Source organism: Takifugu rubripes, chromosome 6, assembly GCF_901000725.2.
Source record: "Takifugu rubripes chromosome 6, fTakRub1.2, whole genome shotgun sequence".
NCBI lineage: Eukaryota > Metazoa > Chordata > Actinopteri > Tetraodontiformes > Tetraodontidae > Takifugu > Takifugu rubripes.
In genome coordinates, this window is record NC_042290.1 from 11770803 (window position 1) to 11790808 (window position 20006).

At 39.2% G+C, this 20006-nt stretch overlaps 2 protein-coding genes across 2 annotated transcripts; both read left to right on the forward strand.

Moving 5' to 3' along the window:
• Positions 1-3601: 3601 nt before the first annotated feature.
• On the forward strand, positions 3602-5343 carry LOC115250240 (COP1-interactive protein 1-like). The gene has a single exon (XM_029838053.1). The coding sequence runs from the start codon at positions 3673-3675 to the stop codon at positions 5341-5343; it is 1671 nt and encodes a 556-aa protein (XP_029693913.1). The 5' UTR covers positions 3602-3672.
• Positions 5344-14855: 9512 nt separating this feature from the next.
• LOC115250241 (trichohyalin-like) lies at positions 14856-18271 on the forward strand. The gene is made up of 2 exons (XM_029838054.1): positions 14856-16697; positions 18164-18271. The coding sequence occupies exons 1-2, from the start codon at positions 14856-14858 to the stop codon at positions 18269-18271; spliced, it is 1950 nt and encodes a 649-aa protein (XP_029693914.1).
• Positions 18272-20006: the final 1735 nt, after the last annotated feature.

Genomic DNA, 20006 nt, shown 5'->3' on the forward strand with positions numbered 1-20006 from the left:
TCTGGGAAGTCGCCAGTCTTCTGGATAAAGGTTTAGCACTTCTTTCTTCTTCAAGGTGCGTTTCTTCAGGACATTCTCGTGCCACCAAGAGCTGACCCGCTTAGTAATTGGTGTTGATATCCTTTCAAGCTTCAACAAAGTTTTTTCAACTTCTTTCTTTAGCTGGTGCTCCTTTACAATGTGGCTGTTTATTAATTGGACATATTTCTTTTCTCTCTCATCACATTGCTGAACTGTGGCAGAAAGCTGTTGCTCCAGTCTGCTGATTGTATCTGAATTCACTTTCAAAAGGTTTTGACAATCTTGTAACCTCATTGAGAGATCTTTGTTTTCAGTTAAAAACACTTGCTCAACCATCTCACTGATCTGCGCATGTTCATTTTCTAGATAGCATTTTTTCATAGCGACGATTCTTTTTTTTAACTTTTTGGTGTCCGAGATCACAGACATACATGCTTGGAGATCCTTAACAAATTGTTTTTCTTGAGACTGGATCTGATCTTGATTGGTTTGCTCTTTACCCCCGAGTTGTTCAATCTCCTTCAGCTTTTCTTCCATAAGTTTATTTTCAGACATGGCCTGATCCAAGTCTTCCAATGTGTGTTGGAGTTGGAGTCGGAGCGTTGACATTTCTGTCACGTGCTTCTCCTGAATTTGTTCATTCTCTTCAGCAGCCCCCTGTAATTGATCTTCTAATTGTTGTATTCTCTCATTTATGACTCTTTTCTGGTCCTGGACCTCCTCCAGCTCTTTCCTTATACTTTTATTATAAGAGCTTTCCTGTTTCCAGTTCATTTCTAGGCTTTTATTCTTTTCCATTGTATCCCTTAAGAGAACTAGAAGTTCTTCTGCTTTATCAGTCATGCTTTTTAAGTCAGACTTTTCCTTTTGGTAGCTCTCCTCTAAAAGCAAATTGCCTTCTTCTACCTCTTTGACCCTAATATGTAGCTCTTTTGCCTTTTCTATGCACTGTTCCAGCTCTTCTCTGGTAATTCTGTGCTCAGTCTTTTCCTTCTCATAAAACTCCTCAAAGTGGTTCAGTTGTTCTTTTGTATGTTTATGTGCAGACCTCTCTTCCTGATAGTTTTCATTTGTCCACATATTCTCTTTAACTGCTTGCTGTAATTGGAATTCCAGTTCTTTGATTTTTGCAGACTTTTCTTTGTTCTGCTGATTGGCCTGAACTAGCTGCTCCTGTGTTTCCTCATGTAAAGATTTTTCATTCTCATATTTCCCTTCAAGCTCTTGCTTCTCCTCTATTTCTTGGTTGAATTTAACTTGAAGCTCTTCTATGGTTTGGCTCAGATTCCCTCTTGTCATTTCATGAGCATTCACTTCCTTCAGATATTTCTCCTCTAAAGAAATGATCTTTTCTTCGCCTTGTTGAAGGTTAACTTCTAGCTTGTCTATTGTATTACACATGACCTTGTGTTGGTCATTTGCCTGTTTCAATTGTAATTGAATCTTCTCGATGCTCTGCTCCAACTCTTGTTTTTCATCATTGTGTTGAATCATTTCTTGCTTGTAGTTCTCCTCTAATATTTTTTTCTCTTTCAATGTATTCTGTAACTGAATTTGTAGCTTTTCTTCATTTTTAGCCATCCGGTCATTTACTGAATTCATACGGTCCAGTTCTTTCTTTGTCTGCTCCAGCTCTTTTCTTGTAGAGGAAATGTTACTTTCTTGCTCTTCTATGACTTGGTTCAGGGCTTCTTTTGTATTTTTGTGTGAACACTTTTCCTTCGCATAGTTCTTTTCTAGACAGTTATGTTCTTTTACTAATACATGTAACTGACCTTGAAGGTCTTTTATGCCTTTGTTCAAAGTTTCTTTTGTATTATTGTGTGAAGACTTTTCCTCCCCATAGTTCTTTTCGAGACATATATGTTTTTTTACTGTTTCTTTTAACTGAATTTCAAGCTGTTCTATGGTTTTGTCCGAGGCCTCTTTCATCAGTTGGCATTTAATCATATCCTTTTCATACATGCTTTGTAGACAATTTTTCTCCTGAACCATTTGCTGAAATCCACCTTGAAGCCGTTTCATGTTGACTTTTGTAGTTTTGTGTAAACTGCTTTCTTTCTGATATTTTTCTTGTAAACTATTGTTTTCTTCCAATGCTGTCTTTAATTTAGCATCAAGGTCTCTACAGTCACCCTTAGCCTGGCGCAGTTGTTCAAATATTTGTCTGCGTATAGACCTTTCCTTCTCGTAGGTCTGCTTTAGCAACAAAATCTTTTCAGTTGTTGGTTTTGATTCCTGTTGAAGTGTAGTGATCAGTATTCGATCTTGTTGTTTTTGTTTGAACAACTGACACATCTCCTGCTTTAAAGCCGTTATTTCCACTTCCTTCTTCTTAATTATTTTGGACATGTTCCTGACAGGGTGTTTTTTCTCATCCCAAAGAATACCTATTCTTTGCAGGCGCTCCAGCTCTGTGTCCATCATCCTAAATTTTTTCTCAATATTTTTCTCAAAAGAGTTAAAGTCCTTGTAGTAGGCCTCTGTATGTGATTCCAACAATCTCATTTGAATAGTATGGCAAATCTTGAAAAACTCTTCATCTTCAGGTGGTCCACTGTAACCATCTTTTCTTAAAGAAAATATTTCCAATTTGTTTTTCATAATTGTGTTACCTCGTTCATTTAGAACATGTTTTAACTGAGCAACAACCTTTTTGTATTCCTGGTATTGCTTTGAAATGACCAGAAATAGTTTCTTCAGCTCTTCAATAGTTTTCTCTGCCATCATATAAAATCATTTAAAATGCTGAACTAATTTCAACAAAACAACTTGCTTATCAGTATGTGGTACTGTTTTGAGTTTTTTTTAAGCACTACTTTTAAAAAGGTTCAATGTTGTTTGGTGGCCATGTTTAAACCAAAAGATCAAAGCATACAAACATTCAAAGCAAATTTAAAGAGGTATATTAAGGCAGGTGAGAGCTGACACTTTTGCATTCCTTCACACATTGAATTCAAAGAACTTGTTCCTTTTGCATGTTTCCTTTCTGCCTGAGAAACAACTACAAATCTTAAACTGAAATAAATTATCTTCCCTTCTTTTTTCATGACACAATCACACAAAGAGAAATGATCATTCTTTGTTGACTTGTTAATTATGAGCTACTGATGGGAATTGGCCTCTTTTACATAGCTTTGTATTGACCCATGTTAAATTCAAGTTTGTAGATTAATTGAAAAATCAAAAAAGCCAAACAGGCTATTAATTTGTGTCTATACATACTGTATATATATATATAATACTTTGATGTTTTTATACTTTGATATATTAGCATTATTTATTTTAATGCTGTCGTTATATGTTGGTATAATGCAAGTGTTTAAAAATTAAGCTCCAAGGAAGTTCAATTTTTGACAAATAGAAATTTCAGCAATGGATGCTAAAACTTGTGTTGAGCTGGTACATACCCTTTCAGAACTTAAATCTCTCTATAGTGAATACAAAGTTACCACCGGTCACCTTAAGCATTTCTTTGAAAAACATTTTCATTATTTTGCTCATAAAAAAGACGCCTCACCTGACACACACCTTTTCAAATTCTGCGATGAAACAAAACAAATTAAAGATAATGCAGACATATCCCTTCTTCAGAAAAACATTGATGAGAAAATAAACACTTTAGAAACAGGATTGCATAACCTGAAAATCATGGATTCTGTTCAGGAAACTGGAAGTCATTCAACGGTCATCAAACAGAGGGCATACAATTTTAAAAGGACCGAGGTCATGGACATGCCAACTTTGAAGAGGGAGAGGGAACGTTTGCTTAAGCTCCAAGAAAGACACGAAAACCGAATCACTTTCCTGGTCACCGAATTAAAACAAACAAAGCACAAGTTTGAATCTATGGAAGCAACCCTTTCCCAGGAAAGATCTAAATTCACACAAATAAAAGAGGAGCTGCAACGAGCAAACTGCAAAAATGAAACAATGACAGTTAAAGTGGATGAACTACAGATTTTGTTGAAGGAAGTTGAGAAAGAAAATAAGCACCTAGAGGGGAAGTACCAGAAGGAAAAGTTCAAATGTAAACAAAGAAAAGAAGACTTGGACCACACTAACTGCCAAAATAATATCATGACAAAAAAGGTAGAAGAGCTTCAAGTCCAAATAATAGAAGCAATGGTAAACAACAAATGCGTAGAGGGAAAATATGAAAAGGAACATTCCACATACATGAACACTATAGGGGAGATGGAACGGCACACACAAGAGCTCCAACTTCAGTTAAAGCAAGCGGAGAAAGAAAAGAAACTTGAAGAGGAGAAATATCAAAATGAAAAGCATACATACACAAAAACACAGGCACAGTTTGAACTGGCTATAAGCAAGCTTCAGAGTCGGGTAAGGCAAGCAGAAGAAGAAAACAAACTAATAGAGAAAGAATATCAAGATAAAATGTATGTACTCCAAAACAGAAAGAAAGAATTGGAGCAGCTTGTAGATGAGCTTCGGGTACAGTTGAAGTTGTTAGAGGAGGAAAATAAATCTGTGAGGGACAAATATCAGATTGAAATATCCAACCATAAAAACACAAGAGAGAAGTTGAACCAGGAGATAACAGAGCTTCAAGTTCAGTTAAACCTGGCAGAAGAAGAAAAGGCAGGTCTGGAGGGAAAACATCTCAATGAGATACTTACAAGGAAAGAGTTAAACAGAACTGCAGTAGAACTGAAACATCAGCTAAAGCAAGTGGAAAATGATAACAAATGTGTAGAGCAGAAGTACCAGCATGAATTTTCAAAACACAGAGTAACATGTGAAGAACTAGACAAGGCCAGATGTGAAAAACATACACTGATTGAAAAACTGGAAGACTTTGAAGAACAAAGGGAAAATGAGATGCTAATGAAAGATCTGCAAATCCAGCAGTTGCAGACTAATGAGAAAAAACTGAAGGAGGATCTGCTCACGCTGGAGCACGCCAAGGCAGAGAATACACATCGCATTGAGAATCTCAGGGATAAACTACACGCTTGCGGTGTGTTTATGAGGTATTTGTTAGATACTCGAAATAAGCTGAGGGACAACCTTTCGAACAAAGACAAGTTCTATGGAGAGAGGGAGAAGAGATATGTTAAATTAGTAAATATGCACATTCAAAAGCAGCATGAGGCCAGGAAAAGGTTTAAAAAAATGAAAAAATCAGCACAGACATGGCCACAGAAGTTGTGCTGTTGGTGGAATGAAAGACTCCTAAGACACAACACCAGCATGAGCAGTTGGGAAGAAGAAACAAGTTTTTATCCAGATGAGTGGAGGCTACCAGACATTGGAAAAGCCCATACTGAGACTTTTAAATGCAATAAAAATGATTAAAGCTTCAGGAATTCAGGAAGATTCAACAGCCCAGGGACAATGAGGAAAAACCGTCAAATCTTCAAGTCTCACAACTACTTGAGAAAAACAATTTACCGAGGATCTTCACACGTCTGGGATCAACACCCAAAATTTTTCAAACACAAACTGGTTGCTTTGAAAAGACAAAACATGAAGATTGAGCAGGTGCTCATTGTGATATTGTATAGTATCAACTTGAAAACAGATCTCGAGAGATTACCTCCTTTGTCAGAAACACCTTGTGAAAATCAATGAGACTGGAGCAACAGCTTTCTGCCACAATTCAGCAACGTGCTGAGAGAGAAAGAAAATCTGTCCAAATATTAAATATCTATATTGTAGAGGAATACCAATATAAGATATTGGAGAAACATTGTTGAGGATTGAAAAGGCATCAAAACCAATTCCACAGGTCAGCTCTTTATGGCATGAAAAAGTCCTTGTAAGAATCACACTTCAGAGACCCCTCATGAAGAAGAGGAACAGCTAAACCCTCCAGGAGATTGGTGTGTACCAGACTTTGCAGAGTATAAATCATTTGACATTTACTGTTACATATTTGACATGAAGACAAATCTAAATTGTGACCTGATCGAATGGACTCTTCATGATCTTCTCTGAATATGTGATTTCAGAATTATTGGTGAGAATATTTGATAAATATTATCCTTTATATTGTGATGACAGTTAAAAGTTGACATACCCAAAATTTATTATTATAATATAGCAATAGTCCTATTATTTTCATTTTTGGATCCATCGTATTCATAGTTTTTGTTACTGTTGCACATTTCCAGGTTAAAATAAAAGGTTTTACCATGTATCTCACATTGTTCTAACCTTTACCAACTGGCAACTGGAACATTTATTCTTAGTAAACAAGTTTCACCAGCCATCAGGCTCAAAAATGAGGCAGTATGGCAACATCCTGATTAAGAGTAGTTGACTTAGTCCTTAGCAGTACCAGTACTCATGGAACAAGACCCTTAATGTTCAGTGTTGTCTGCTCCACTCTGTCAAGTAAGATAATGGGGGATTGGACTAGGTCATGCTGAAGGTTATCCAACCTACAGAAAGGTTGGACTTTCAAACTCTAACATTTCGTTGAACATTTTTGGACACCTGGAGGCTGTAACTCTGCAAGAGTGCTCCATCCCTCCTTCACCACTCGGTGACAGCCTGAATGTGGGGCAGTGCTGTATGGTCTTATATGTGGCTTACTTAAAGTCTCGTCTTGTTGGTTTTCCTCTTGTAGCAGATGGTCAGTTACCACATTTGTTCAGTACTTATTACCTCCAGCAAGGGTGGAACTTCTGTGACAGATGGCATTTGTCCGTTTATTTGAATGTGAAGCAAAATAATTTAACTTCTGAATATATTTTCATGCAAATTTGAGAAATGTTGCTGATGGGCTACATTATAGTAATGCTCTGGATTCCAGAGGGACTTTGACCTCGGTATCATGGCACCAGTTTTTAAGTTACAGTGAAGGACTTGACGGAAACTTGAAGGAATCTGGCTTCATGGAGTTCATGCACCTGTTTGCCCTCCTTTTAAAGTGTTTGCCAGAGTGCAAATTTTATTTAATGTGTTTCATATACCCTCCCCGTGACCCCGAAAGTGAAAAAGCGGTTAAGAAAACCAAAACAATAGGTGTTTTGAGTTTTCAGTAACGACTCTGCCTCATGGTGAACATGAATCTGTGCAGTCCAACTTTGAGATAATTTCCTGGTGGTGGAGTCCTCCAGGTGCTTTTGCTGCATTTTATATACCTATACGCATGCCCACTCAGGGCTGATCTAAGCAAGAATTCTATTGCCCAGTAGATTGCGATCTAAGATATAGCACTCCATAAATATTGCCAAAACCGTTATTAAGTTTTGACAATCATGCGTGGTGTCAGATTACAGCTGTCCTTACCTTTGCCTCCCACTTTGCATCTGATTTTGCACAGCAGTGAGCTGCATCAATCATGTAATTTGGGTATGTCACTCAAAATGGGTTATAATCAAAATGGTGATGATGGGGCCCTATGCACAGTGTGTGTTCTGCATTTAGGAGAGGTTGCCTTGTTCCCACCCTCGTGCCACAAAACATGCATTGGTGAACCGGAGCTCGAAGCCTGGAAAGGAATCTGAAAATGGACACTGCATGTTTGGCAGCCAGACAGGAATAGTTTCCCAATTAGGCTGGGAATGTCACCTTTTTAGGAGAGCTCGCTGTAGTATATATGCTGTCTAAACTTTCCTTTTGGGGAGGCACTTTTCTGATGTACACCTGTACTGGAATTTTGTTGTCTAGTTTATATTGTGCAATATAAACTATCTTCCTGATCAGTGTTTTGTGGCTTTTCATTTAAAAATGTATCCAGAGTGCTTTTGGACAAAATCTTCAATGACACCACATACACAACAAAGGTTTCCAGCCTCATTGTTTGCAATGTATCATAACGTGGCTGTGCTAGCTCTCCAGAATTCGGAAGCTCATTCTCTCTCCAATATTTACAGCCATTACTGCTGCAGTTAGCTCCAGGCCTGGGATAGTGGTTCGATTCAGGATTTACTCTAGGATTACCCATCACAAATCAGCAATGAACATGGCCATCCTCGTTTCTCAACTTTATTATGACACCATCCCCTAACCCCGTTCATGAACATCTGAGAAATGATTGAGCTCGGCTGTGGTAATAGGGCCAAAATTACTTGGCTTAATGCACCTTGCTATCTTGAAGTTTGATACCTCAGTCAATTGGTTCAGCCAGATACTCCAATCCTGAAAATGATTTTGAGGGATTTATTGAACCCAAGAAATTTTTTCTTTGCATAGCCTTGGCAGAAAAGATATGGCTCAGAGTTCCGGTGAGGCAAGAAAACCAAGTGGGTCAGATATAAAGCTCCCTTTCCCTTTCTTGGAAAGTAAGGAAGGTATTTGGTACATCAGTGATGCAGTGGTTAGCACTGTTGCATCGCAGAAGATTCAACTGGGGGCCATGTTTTTCCCATGTCTATGTGAAAGGTATCAACACACGTTCGAGATGCAGTGGTCTTAGTGGAATGTCTTGTTATGCAATGGTGATTATTGTGTATTTGCTGCTTAGCCCAATAGGGTGAATTGAAGATTGATGACGTGCTGATAAAACCATCCAAAAAATCTATAAGTCCTTTTTAGCAGTGGAATTTAACTAAAATGCAGACCTAGAGACAGATCATTACAGATCACAGATCATAAACATTAACACAATATATCAAAAGGAAAAAGGCGGAGCTTGTAACTCCGAGCATTATGTTCTGGTCAACTGTATCATTAAATATCAAGTAATTTATCATAATCTGGGAATTCTGATAGTCGCCAGTCTTCAGGATAAAGGTTTAGCTCTTCCTCATCATCTTGAGAGGTGTCGAAAGTGATACTTTTTAGGACTTTTTCATGCCACCAAGAGCTGATTCTTTGTGGAATTGGTTTTGATACTTTTTCAAGTTCTTTTTTTAACTGGTGCTCCTTTACTATATGGCAATTTAATATTTTGACATATTTCTTTTCTCTCTCAGCACATTGCTGAACTAGAGTTAAAAGCTGTTGCTCCAGTCTGCTGATTGTGTCCAATTTGACTTTCAGAAGGTTTTTACAACCATATAACCTCTTCATGAGATCTTTGTTTTCAAGTTTATACTCTTGCTCAACAATCTCACTGATCTGCAGTTGCTCATTGTCTTGTTCAATCTCTTCAATATTTTCTTTCAGAATTTTACTTTCACACTTGGCCTGATCCAGCTCTTCCAATGTGAATTGGAGTTGAGGTTGGAGCATTGACATTTCTGTCACATACTTCTCCTGAATATATTCATTCTCTTCAGCGGCCTGCTGTAGTTGATCTTCTAACTGTAGTATCTTTTCATTCATGACTCTATTTTGGTTCTTGACCTGCTCCAACTCTTTCCTTGTGTATCTATGTGCAGATCTTTCATGTTTACAGTTCACTTCTAGGCATTTGTTTTTTTCTGTTGCTTGCTTTTCTGATTTATCAGTCGGGTTTTTCTTGTCAGTTTTTACTTTTTGATTGTTTTCTACAGAATTATTTCCTTCATCTACTTGTATAACTTTGACTCGTAGCTTTTTTGTTATTTCTATGCACTGTTCAAGCTCTTTGTTATTTTTTTGTTTAGACTTTTCCTTCTCGTAAATCAGATTTAGACGGTCCAGCTGTTTTTTTGTGTGTTTATGTGCAGACAATTCTTTCCGATAGTTTTCATTTGTCCACATATTCTCTACAACTGCTTGCTGTAATTGGAATTCCAGTTCTTTGATTTTTGCACACTTTTCTTTGTTCTGCTGATTGCCCTGAACGAGCTGCTCCTGTGTTTCCTCATGTAAAGATTTTTCATTCTCATATTTCTCTTCAAAGTTTTGATTCCCCTCTCTTTCTTGGTTTATTTTATCTTGAAACTTTTCTGCGGTTTGGCTGAGCATATCTTTTGTAATTCCATGAGTATCCACTTGCTTCAAATATGTCTCTTCGATAGAAATAATCTTTTCTTCACCTTGTTGAAGGTTAACTTCTAGCTCTTCTATCATGTTACACATGACCTTGTGTTGGTCATTTTCCTGCTGATAGTTCTCCTCTAATGTTTTATTGTCTTTCATTATACTCTGCATTTGCACTTGTAGCTCTTCGCATTTAGCCACTTGATTTTCTGAGTTATTGATCAGTTCTTTCTTGTTCTGCTCCAGCTCTTCTGTTACAGTAAAAATTTGCTTTTCATAGTACTTCTTGAGAGATTTATATTCTTGCAGTGTTTCTTGTAACTGACTTTGAAGGTCTTCTACAACTTGGTTCATGGCTTCTTTTGTATTTTTGTGTGAACACTTTTCCTTCTCGTAGTTCTTTTCAAGACATTTATGTTCTTTAACTTTTTCTTTTAACTGAATTTGAAGCTCTTCTATGGTTTTGTCTGAGGCCTCTTTCATCAGTTTGCATTTAATCGTATTTTTTTCATACTTGCTTTGTAGACAATTTTTCTCCTGAACCATTTGACGGAATTGACGTTGAAGCCTTTTCATGGTGTCTTTTGTAGTTTTGTGTAAACTGCTTTCTTTCTGATATTTTTCTTGTAAACTATTGTTTTCTTCCAATGTTGTCTTTAATTTAGCATCAAGGTCTCTACAGTCACCCTTAGCCTGGCGCAGTTGTTCAAATATTTGTCTGCGTATAGACCTTTCCTTCTCATACGTCTGCTTTAGCAACAAAATCTTTTCAGTTGTTGGTTTTGATTCCTGTTGAAGTGTCGTGATCTGTATTCGATCTTGTTGTTTTTGTTTGAACAACTGACACATCTCCTGCTTTAAAGCCATTATTTCCACTTCCTTCTTCTTAATTATTTTGGACATATTCTCGACAGGGTGTTGTTTCTCATCCCAAAGATTACCTATTCTTTGCAGGCGCTCCAGCTCTGTGTCCATCATCCTAAATTTTTTCTCAATATTTTTCTCAAAAGAGTTAAAGTCCTTGTAGTAGGCCTCTGTATGTGATTCCAATAATCTCATTTGAATAGTATGGCAAATCTTGAAAAACTTTTCATCTTCAGGTGGTCCACTGTAACCATCTTTTCTTAAAGAAAATATTTCCAATTTGTTTTTCATAATTGTATTACCTCGTTCATTAAGAACATGTTTTAACTGAGCAACAACCTTTTTGTATTCCTGGTATTGCTTTGAAATGACCAGAAATAGTTTCTTCAGCTCTTCAATAGTTTTCTCTGCCATCATATAAAATAGAATGGTTTTGACTAATTACAACAAATCAAGTTGCTTATTATTACTCATTTGTTTTACAATTATTATTTTTACAAGGCTCAAAGTTTTTGTGGCTATGTTTAAATCAAAACATCAAAGCATGTCAAGTTTCAAAGCAAATTTAAGTGTTTCAAAGCATTTTCAGGCAGGTTTGTACAAACACTTTTGCAATCATTTTACTATTGGGCTTGAAAGGGCACATGATCTCAAAAAGCACTTTAGGTCCAAGCCGCCATGTGATCGGGCAAGTTTTTTTTTTACGTCACTGAGTTGGATGCAGTGATGCCAGAAATAGAGGCACAAACATGGAAAATGGAGCATACAGATGAGGAATTGAGGAAGTCGACAGACTGTACCAAGACTGTTCTAAAACTTCATTACCTTGTTGCATATGAGCAAGTTGACTGGACAAGTGATTTAAATGACCTGCAGTTATTGTCTGAAGCTGACCTTGCTCTTTATTTCATCAACTAAGTTAGTTTTTATACCAGTGAAGGATGTAGAAATGCCAAGTTTTTGTGGTCTAAGGGACAAATCAACTTCATCCTGGGCGGTGCCTCCTTCCTTCAGACTTGGGTCCTCTACCAGAGGCCTGGGAGTCTGAGGATTCTGCGCAGGATCTTAGCTGTTCCTAGGACTGCGCTCTTCTGGACATCGATCTCTGATGTAGTTCCTGGTATCTGTTGGAGCCATCTACTCAGGTTGGGTGTTACTGCCCCTAGTGTCCCAATCACCACTGGGACCACTGTTGCTTTCATGTCCCACATTCTCTCTATCTCCTCCTTCAGCCCTTGGTACTTCTCCAGCTTTTCGTGTTGCTTCTTCCTGATTTTGCTATCACTCGGGATTGCTACATCTATCACCACCACTGTCTTTCGGTGCCACTATGTCAGGCTGGTTGGCCACCACCATCTTGTCAGTCTGGATCTGGAAGTCCCGCAGGATCTTGGCCTGCTTGTTCTCCACCACTTTCGGGGGTGTCTCCCACCTGGACCCTGGGACCTCCAGTCCATACTTAGTGCAGATGTTTTATATATATATATATATATATATATATATATATATATATATATATATATATATATTTATTTTATTTTTTTTACTATGTTACCAGTAAACCACTAAAAACATTTAAATGTTGGCACATTCACAGATAACATTTATTTTTCCATCTACACAAATAACACTCAGATGTGACGAGATATTTAAGTGTTTTGTTAGGTCTCAGTTTTCTCCTGGACCCGAAAGCCGGCAAAAACGCAGTGGGAAAATGTCCAAAGGCAAAGTCTTTGTGAAACGATCAATGTGACAGTCCTTCTGGGCCGCAGGGAAGCACTCGTCCAGTCTTCCAGGGCGCACAGAAATTCCAAAAAACAATGGGCCGGATTCACGAAATAAATTTGTTCTTAAGTCCCATTTACGAACATTTTACGAAGATTGTGGCATTCACCAATTTCTTCGTATCCTGGATTTATGCGTAGGTAAGAACAAATCCTACGAACACTTAGGAGTACTCTTACGCACATTTCAGTGCCGACATGTTGGCATGGTTGTGTTTTCTTCTCTTGTGCAAAATTCAATATTACAATGATAATTCTGTCATATTTATTTATTTATTTATTTCCTATTTTTTGTGATTTACGGAGAATTTTAAAATTACGTAAATGTGCCAATGACTTAACTTTAATCAACCAAATTGGAAACCATGCCAAAACTGTCTTTTTATTTGATTTTATCTCGATTTATTTTATTAGGGGATCGAGGATATGCCCTGGTTGTTGACACCACTGACCAACCCCAACCAACTCCACAGGAAATTTTATTCAATCAGATGCATGCGCACAATGGCGCTCCACCATTGAACGCACCATCGGCATTTTAAAGGGGCGCTGGATGTGTTTGAACACAGAGCCACAACCTTGTGAGGATGTGCGTCCTGACGCAATGATGGGGCCAGACTGCAGGCACGCGGTTCACGTTCGAGCGCGATTAATTGCCTGTTTGTGAATAAAATGCATTATTGTCACAATTTCAGTCTAACAGTCTTGATTCACTTCAAAAAGAAAAAAAAAAGAGAGACCGGTTTCAGAGCACAGCTTTTACACGTTTATTTTTTTTTACATTCTTATTTTTTTTACATTCTCGTTGATTTCTTTAAGCGTGTTGGCTATAGCCATCAGGGTTGAGGCAATTTTATCAAGCGTGTTAGCCATCCTTTCTTGATTGTTCAACACGGCGTCAGAAATCAGGCGTGGAGAGGCAAGCTTTGGGCATTTCGCTTTGGGCATTTTGCTGCTTTTTGCTCTGTCTTCAGGGTCCTGCTGCAGTTCCTTTTATGGGCATTAGTGGGCTGACTTATGCTAATCGTATGTTAATTAGACTCACCTGGCACGCGCTTACAATTTACGAACAAATGGCATTCATCAATCTAAGAACACAGCTGCGAACAATTCTGGGGTTTACGAACGCGTTGGTGAATCCGTTGTAGGATTTTCTTAAGAAACTTCTTAAGAACAACTTAAGAAAGAATCTAAGAAGATTCTTAAGAACATATTGGTGAATCCGGCCCAATGAAGCAACAGGAGTCAGCTCTACCATGACAAGCACGACCACTCTGCAACGCTGGCAGACAGGCGCTCCATCCTTAAATACGTGGCTGATGGAGATTACCGACAGGCCGCCTGCAGCGCTCGCTACAAAAAAGATTACCGGCTCCTTCACTCCCCCTGCAAGAAAAAATAAGTAACACACGATCCGGAACCCTGGATCCCAACATGTTTTCCATTAAACAGGATTTTATTTCATGTAATTCTGTAGTATCAATTTACTTGGTTACTTAAAAGCAATTAAAAGGCTTGCTTTATGCTTGCAGTTGACTTTATGTTTTCCTAAAGTATGCTTTGATAACTGCTATACTTTAATACTTTGATGTTATGGCTACAAAACAACTATGTTTATTTCAAATATATATATACATGTATATATGAAAACACCTGCCATTATTATTATTATGATTATTATTATTATTATTAATTATTGTTGAAGTCAGTTTGACAAAATTTGAAATCATGCCAGATACTAAAACTATTCGATATTTGAAAAAAACAATTTCTGAACTTTCAAATCGATACCAGGAATACAAAGAGGCAGTGAGTCCGTTAAAAGAAGTCATCACTGAACTGGGGGATACCATTACTAACAACAAATTGGAGATATTTCCTTTGAAAAAAAAGGGTTACAATGGCCCATATGAAGATGAAGAAATGTTTAGAATCTGCCATGCAATGCAAACAAAATTATTGGAAACATGTGCAAAAACCAACTTCAAGGACTTTGATAAATTTGAGAAAATTATTGAGGACAAGTTATGGACAATGGATACAGAGCTGCAACACCTGCAAAGAATGTCTAGGGCGTTTTCTCAGCAACCAGACCCCATTGGAAACATGTCCGAAATGGTCAAGAAAAAGCAATCGGAAATAAGAGCTTTAAAGCAGGAGCAGAATCAACTGCTCAAACAAACAGAAGATAATCGAACAAAGATCACTACCCTTAAACATAAATTAAAGCAAAGAAAGAAAAGGATTTGCTGCCTAAAACAGGCCATATTAGAACAACTACACAAAACTCAGGTTGAATTTAAAGACCTCGATGCTAAGTATGAGAAGGATAAATGTGAATCCAAAAAGGCAACAGAAGCTATGCAGAAAACCATAGAAGAGCTTCAAGATCAGTTAAAACAAAACGCACAAGAACAGAAAACTCTGGAAAATAACTTTGAGAAGGAAAAGTGTTCACACAAAACTGCAAAAGAATCCTTAAACCAAGCCATAAAAGCCCTTAAAGGTCAATTAATACAGACTGTAATATTCAAGAAAGATCTAGAAAATACAAAACAAGAGCTGGAACAGACCATTACAGAAAGGGACCGTTTAGATTCAGAAAATCAAGCCATGGTCGAAAGTGGAAAAGAGCTGCAAGTCCAGTTACAGAACGTGATGAAAGAGAATAAAGCATTAGAGGAGAACTATCAGCAGGAAAAGATTGAAAACAAGAACAAAAGACAACAGCTGGATCACACCATGAAGGAATTGGAACGGGTAAATTCAGAAAATTGTACATTAGAGGAGATATATCAGCAGGAAAAGACGACACACAAAACCACAAGAGAAGAACTGGATTATACCAGGAGAGAACTGGACCATATTCATTCAGAAAATCACATCATGGCTAAAAAGGAAGAAAAGCTACAAGTCCTGTTACAGAATACAGTGAAGGAAAATAGCTCGTTACTGGAGAACTACAAGCAGGAAAAGATGAAACACAAAAATGCAAGAGAAGAGCTGGATCAGGAAAAGATTGAAAACAAGAACAAAAGACAACAGCTGGATCACACCATGAAGGAATTGGAACGGGTAAATTCAGAAAATCGTACATTAGAGGAGATATATCAGCAGGAAAAGACGACACACAAAACCACAAGAGAAGAACTGGATTATACCAGGAGAGAACTGGACCATATTCATTCAGAAAATCACATCATGGCTAAAAAGGAAGAAGAGCTACAAGTCCAGTTACAGAATACAGTGAAGGAAAATAGCTCGTTACTGGAGAACTACAAGGAGGAAAAGATGAAACACAAAAATGCAAGAGAAGAGCTGGATCAAACCTTAAAAAAACTCAACTGTGTTAATTCAGAAAATCAAGTCATGGCTAAAAAAGAAGAAGAGCTACAAGTCCAGTTACAGAATATAATGAAAGAGAATAAAGCATTAGAGGAGAACTATCAGCAAGAAAAGATGAAATACAAATGTATAAATGAGTCGCGGAATCACATCATTAAAGAACTGGACCATGTCAATGATGAGAATCAGGCCATGGCTAAAAAAGAAAAAGAGCTGCAAGTCCAGTTACAGAATAAAGCGAAGGAAAATAGCTTGTTACAGGAGAACTACAAGCAGGAAAAGATTGAAAACGAGAACAAAAGACAACAGCTGGATCACACCATAAAGAAATTGGAACGGGTAAATTCAGAAAATCGTACATTAGAGGAGATATATCAGCAGGAAAAGACGACACACAAAACAAGAGAAGAGCTGGATAATACCAGGAGAGAACTGGACCATATTCATTCAGAAAATCACGTCATGGCTAAAAAAGAAAAGGAGCTCCAACTCCAATTACAGAATATTATGAAAGAGAATAAAGTATTGGCGGAGAACTATCAGCAGGAAAAGCTGAAACGCAAATGTATAAATGAGTCGCGGGATCACATCATTAAAGAACTGGACCATGTCAATGATGAGAATCAGGCCATGGTTAAAAAAGAAAAAGAGCTACAAGTCCAAATGCAGAGCCTAATGAAAGAGAATCAAGCATTAGAGGAGAACTATCAGCAGGAAAAGCTGAAACACAAACATGCAGTTCAAGAGTTGGAGCAGAGCTTTAAGAAGATCAGATGTAATATAATAGACAAGCTCGAAGAGAAACTTCAACAAGGGGAAGAAAAGATCATTTCTTTAGAGGAGAAATATCTGAAGGAAGTGAATGCTCATGAAATGACAAAAGAGAATCTGAGCCAAACCATAGAAGAGCTTCAAGTTAAATTCAACCGAGAAAGAGAGGAGAAGCAAGAGCTTGAAGGGAAATATGAGAATGAAAAATCTTTACATGAGGAAACACAGGAGCAGCTAGTTCAGGCCAATCAGCAGAACAAAGAAAAGTCTGCAAAAATCAAAGAACTGGAATTCCAATTACAGCAAGCAGTTAAAGAGAATATGTGGACAAATGAAAACTATCAGGAAGAGAGGTCTGCACATAAACATACAAAAGAACAACTGAACCACTTTGAGGAGTTTTATGAGAAGGAAAAGACTGAGCACAGAATTACCAGAGAAGAGCTGGAACAGTGCATAGAAAAGGCAAAAGAGCTACATATTAGGGTCAAAGAGGTAGAAGAAGGCAATTTGCTTTTAGAGGAGAGCTACCAAAAGGAAAAGTCTGACTTGAAAAGCATGACTGATAAAGCAGAAAAGTTACTGCAGTTAAAAGATCAACTCCAACAGGCTGGAGAAGATAACAAACACATTCAGGAGAAGCACGTGGCAGAAATGTCAATGCTGCGACTCCAGTGCCAACACGCCCTGGAGGGCCTGGATCAGGCCCACTCTGAAAATAAAAGCATAGACCAAAAACTGGTAGAAATTCAAAAACTAATGGAGAGTGAGAAAAGCCATCGAGATCTGCAGATCCAACAACTTCAGGCTCGAGACAAACAATTCACACAGGATCTTCATGCATGTCTGTCTGTGATGCGGGACACCAAAACCTTAAAGCAACGACTCGTCACTATGAAAAGATGCTACCTCGACAGCAAACATGCGCAGATCAGTGAGATTGTTGAGCATGAGTATCAACTTGAAAACAGAGATCTTTATAAGAGGTTACAAGGTTGTAAAAACCTTTTGAAAGTGAATTCAGATACAATCAGCAGACCGGAGCAACAGCTTTCTGCCACAGTTCAGCAACGTGATGAGAGAGAAAAGAAATATGTCCAATTAATAAACAGCCACATTGTAAAGGAGCACCAGCTAAAGAAATTACTTGAAAAGACTTTGTTGAAGCTTGAAAAAATATCAAAACCAATTACTAAGCGGGTCAGCTCTTGGTGGCACAAGAAAGTCTTGAAGAAACGCCCCAATGAGACCCCTCAGGAGGAAGAGGAAGCCAACCTTTATCCAGAAGACTGGAGACTGCCAGACCTTCCAGAAGATAATAAATCCATTTACTGTTATAGTTGAAAAGAAACACTAAATTACTAAGTTAAAGACTAAAGAAAGCTGAAATGCTGCCTGATTGTATGGAATCTTTGTGGTCTCTAAATATAGGTGAACAGAATTAAAGATGATGATCGGACGATAATTCTTTCCTTTCTACAGTTAAATCACGACATACCTGTAATTTTATTATAATCAAAAGCGGCTTAGTCACATTATGTTTGTTTTTGAAGGTGCACTATACATATGCGGTAGGTTACGGTTCGAATCCAGGCGAGCCCTTAGGCAAGGCTCCTTACGCATATATGCCGACACCTCGGTATGAGCGGAACGATAACTGATAGTCATACCAGCTCGGACGTCACCCGGGTCAACAAGGTCCGCGTCAGGGGTCAGGGAACCAGGGCCGCCTGATGTCAAATTGGCTACTGGAACAAGGCATCATGGCGCAGGGCAGAGAACGTGGTACTGATGGAGTGTTACTACGGGAGTAACCCCAGTGAGAGAGGGTACATGCAGAGGATGTGGGAGAAATGGGTACTTTGAAACCCCACATCCTCACTGACTAAGAAGCAGCTCTTAGCTCAGTGTTCGAATATCCGCAATCACAGCTAGAGATTGATGAGGCACGGCGGTGTGCCTCACCCACGGTACAAATATGCTACGGCAAGGGGGAGCCAGGACGCCAGGTCAGTGCGGGGGATTGGGTACAAAGCCCCAATGACATACGGAATCGGGACAAGGGCAGAAAGAGAGAAAAGAGAGAGACAAAAGAAATATGTCTAATTAATAAGCAGCCACATTGTAAAGGAGCACCAGCTAAAGAGAGAAGTTGAAGAGACTTTGTTGAAGCTTGAAAAAATATCAAAACCAATTACTAAGCGGGTCAGCTCTTGGTGGCACGAGAAAGTCTTGAAGAAACACACCTATGAGACCCCTCAGGAGGAAGATCCACAGCGTCGCTGCACGGCTGCAGACCAAGCACCCTGAGGCCCTCCTGATCATCTCTGGAGACTTCAATCATGTGACCCTGGACTCCACACTGGCTACTCTCCACCAGGTTATTGACTGCCCCACAAGAAGCAACAGGACGATCGACCTACTGTACACCAACGTCAAGAAGGCATATAGAGTCATCGCTCTCCCCCGACTGGGCAAGTCGGACCACAACCTGGTGTACGTGCAGCCCCAGTACACCCCACTGGTCCAAAGGCAGGCAGCCTCCACCCGCTCCATCAGGAGATGGACTTATGAAGCAGAGGAGGCTCTGAAGGACTGCTTTAACACCACGGACTGGGATGTACTGCTGGGGGAACATGAAGAGAACATAGATGGGATGACCGACCGTCTCACAGACTACCTCAACTTCTGTGTAGATGTGGTTGTCCCCACCAAGAGTGTACAGTGTTATCCTAACAATAAGCCATGGGTAACACAGGAAGTCAAGGATTTCCTCAATAAGAAGAAAAAGGCCTTCAGAAATAAAGACAGGGAGGAGATGAAAGAAGCACAGAGGGAGGTGAAACGCTGCTTGAAGGAGGCGAAGAACACCTACAGGAAGAAGGTGGAGAAGAAGCTGGCTGATAACAACATGCGGGACGTCTGGGAAGGTGTCAGGACCATCACTGGTCACAAAGCCAAGACCAGCACGGAAGGGGGAGGAGTGGAGAGGGCAAACAACCTGAACCAATTCTTCAACAGGTTCAGTCAGCCCACTCCACTCCACTCCTCTGCCCCCCACCTCAGCAGCCCAGCTCCCCTCCACCCCTCCCCAGCAGCCGAGCTCCCCTCTACCCCCCCCCTCCAACCCACCACCCACCACAACTTCCCCTAACCCCACCTCCCTCCTCCCCTCCCTCTACTGACCTCCCTCCTCCCACCCTTCCACCCTCTACCACCCCCATCCCCCTGCTCTCACCATCCCCACATCCTCCCTGCTTCACGGCTGACCAGGTGAGGGGAGAACTGAGGAAGCTCCGGCCCTGAAAAGCAGCTGGACCAGATAGAGTCTGTCCCCGGCTCCTCAAGACCTGCGCTGCTGAACTCGGGGAGCCGCTACAACGGGTCTTCAACCTC

Excerpts from the sequence above, each read along its gene's own strand:
- LOC115250241 (XM_029838054.1), top strand. The coding sequence starts at position 14,856 with ATGCAGAAAACCATAGAAGAGCTTCAAGATCAGTTAAAACAAAACGCA. Across the intron at positions 16,698-18,163 it reads AGGAGAAATATCTGAAGGAA|GTGCACTATACATATGCGGT; the intron begins GTGAATGCTCAT and ends TTGTTTTTGAAG.
- LOC115250240 (XM_029838053.1), top strand. The coding sequence starts at position 3,673 with ATGGATTCTGTTCAGGAAACTGGAAGTCATTCAACGGTCATCAAACAG.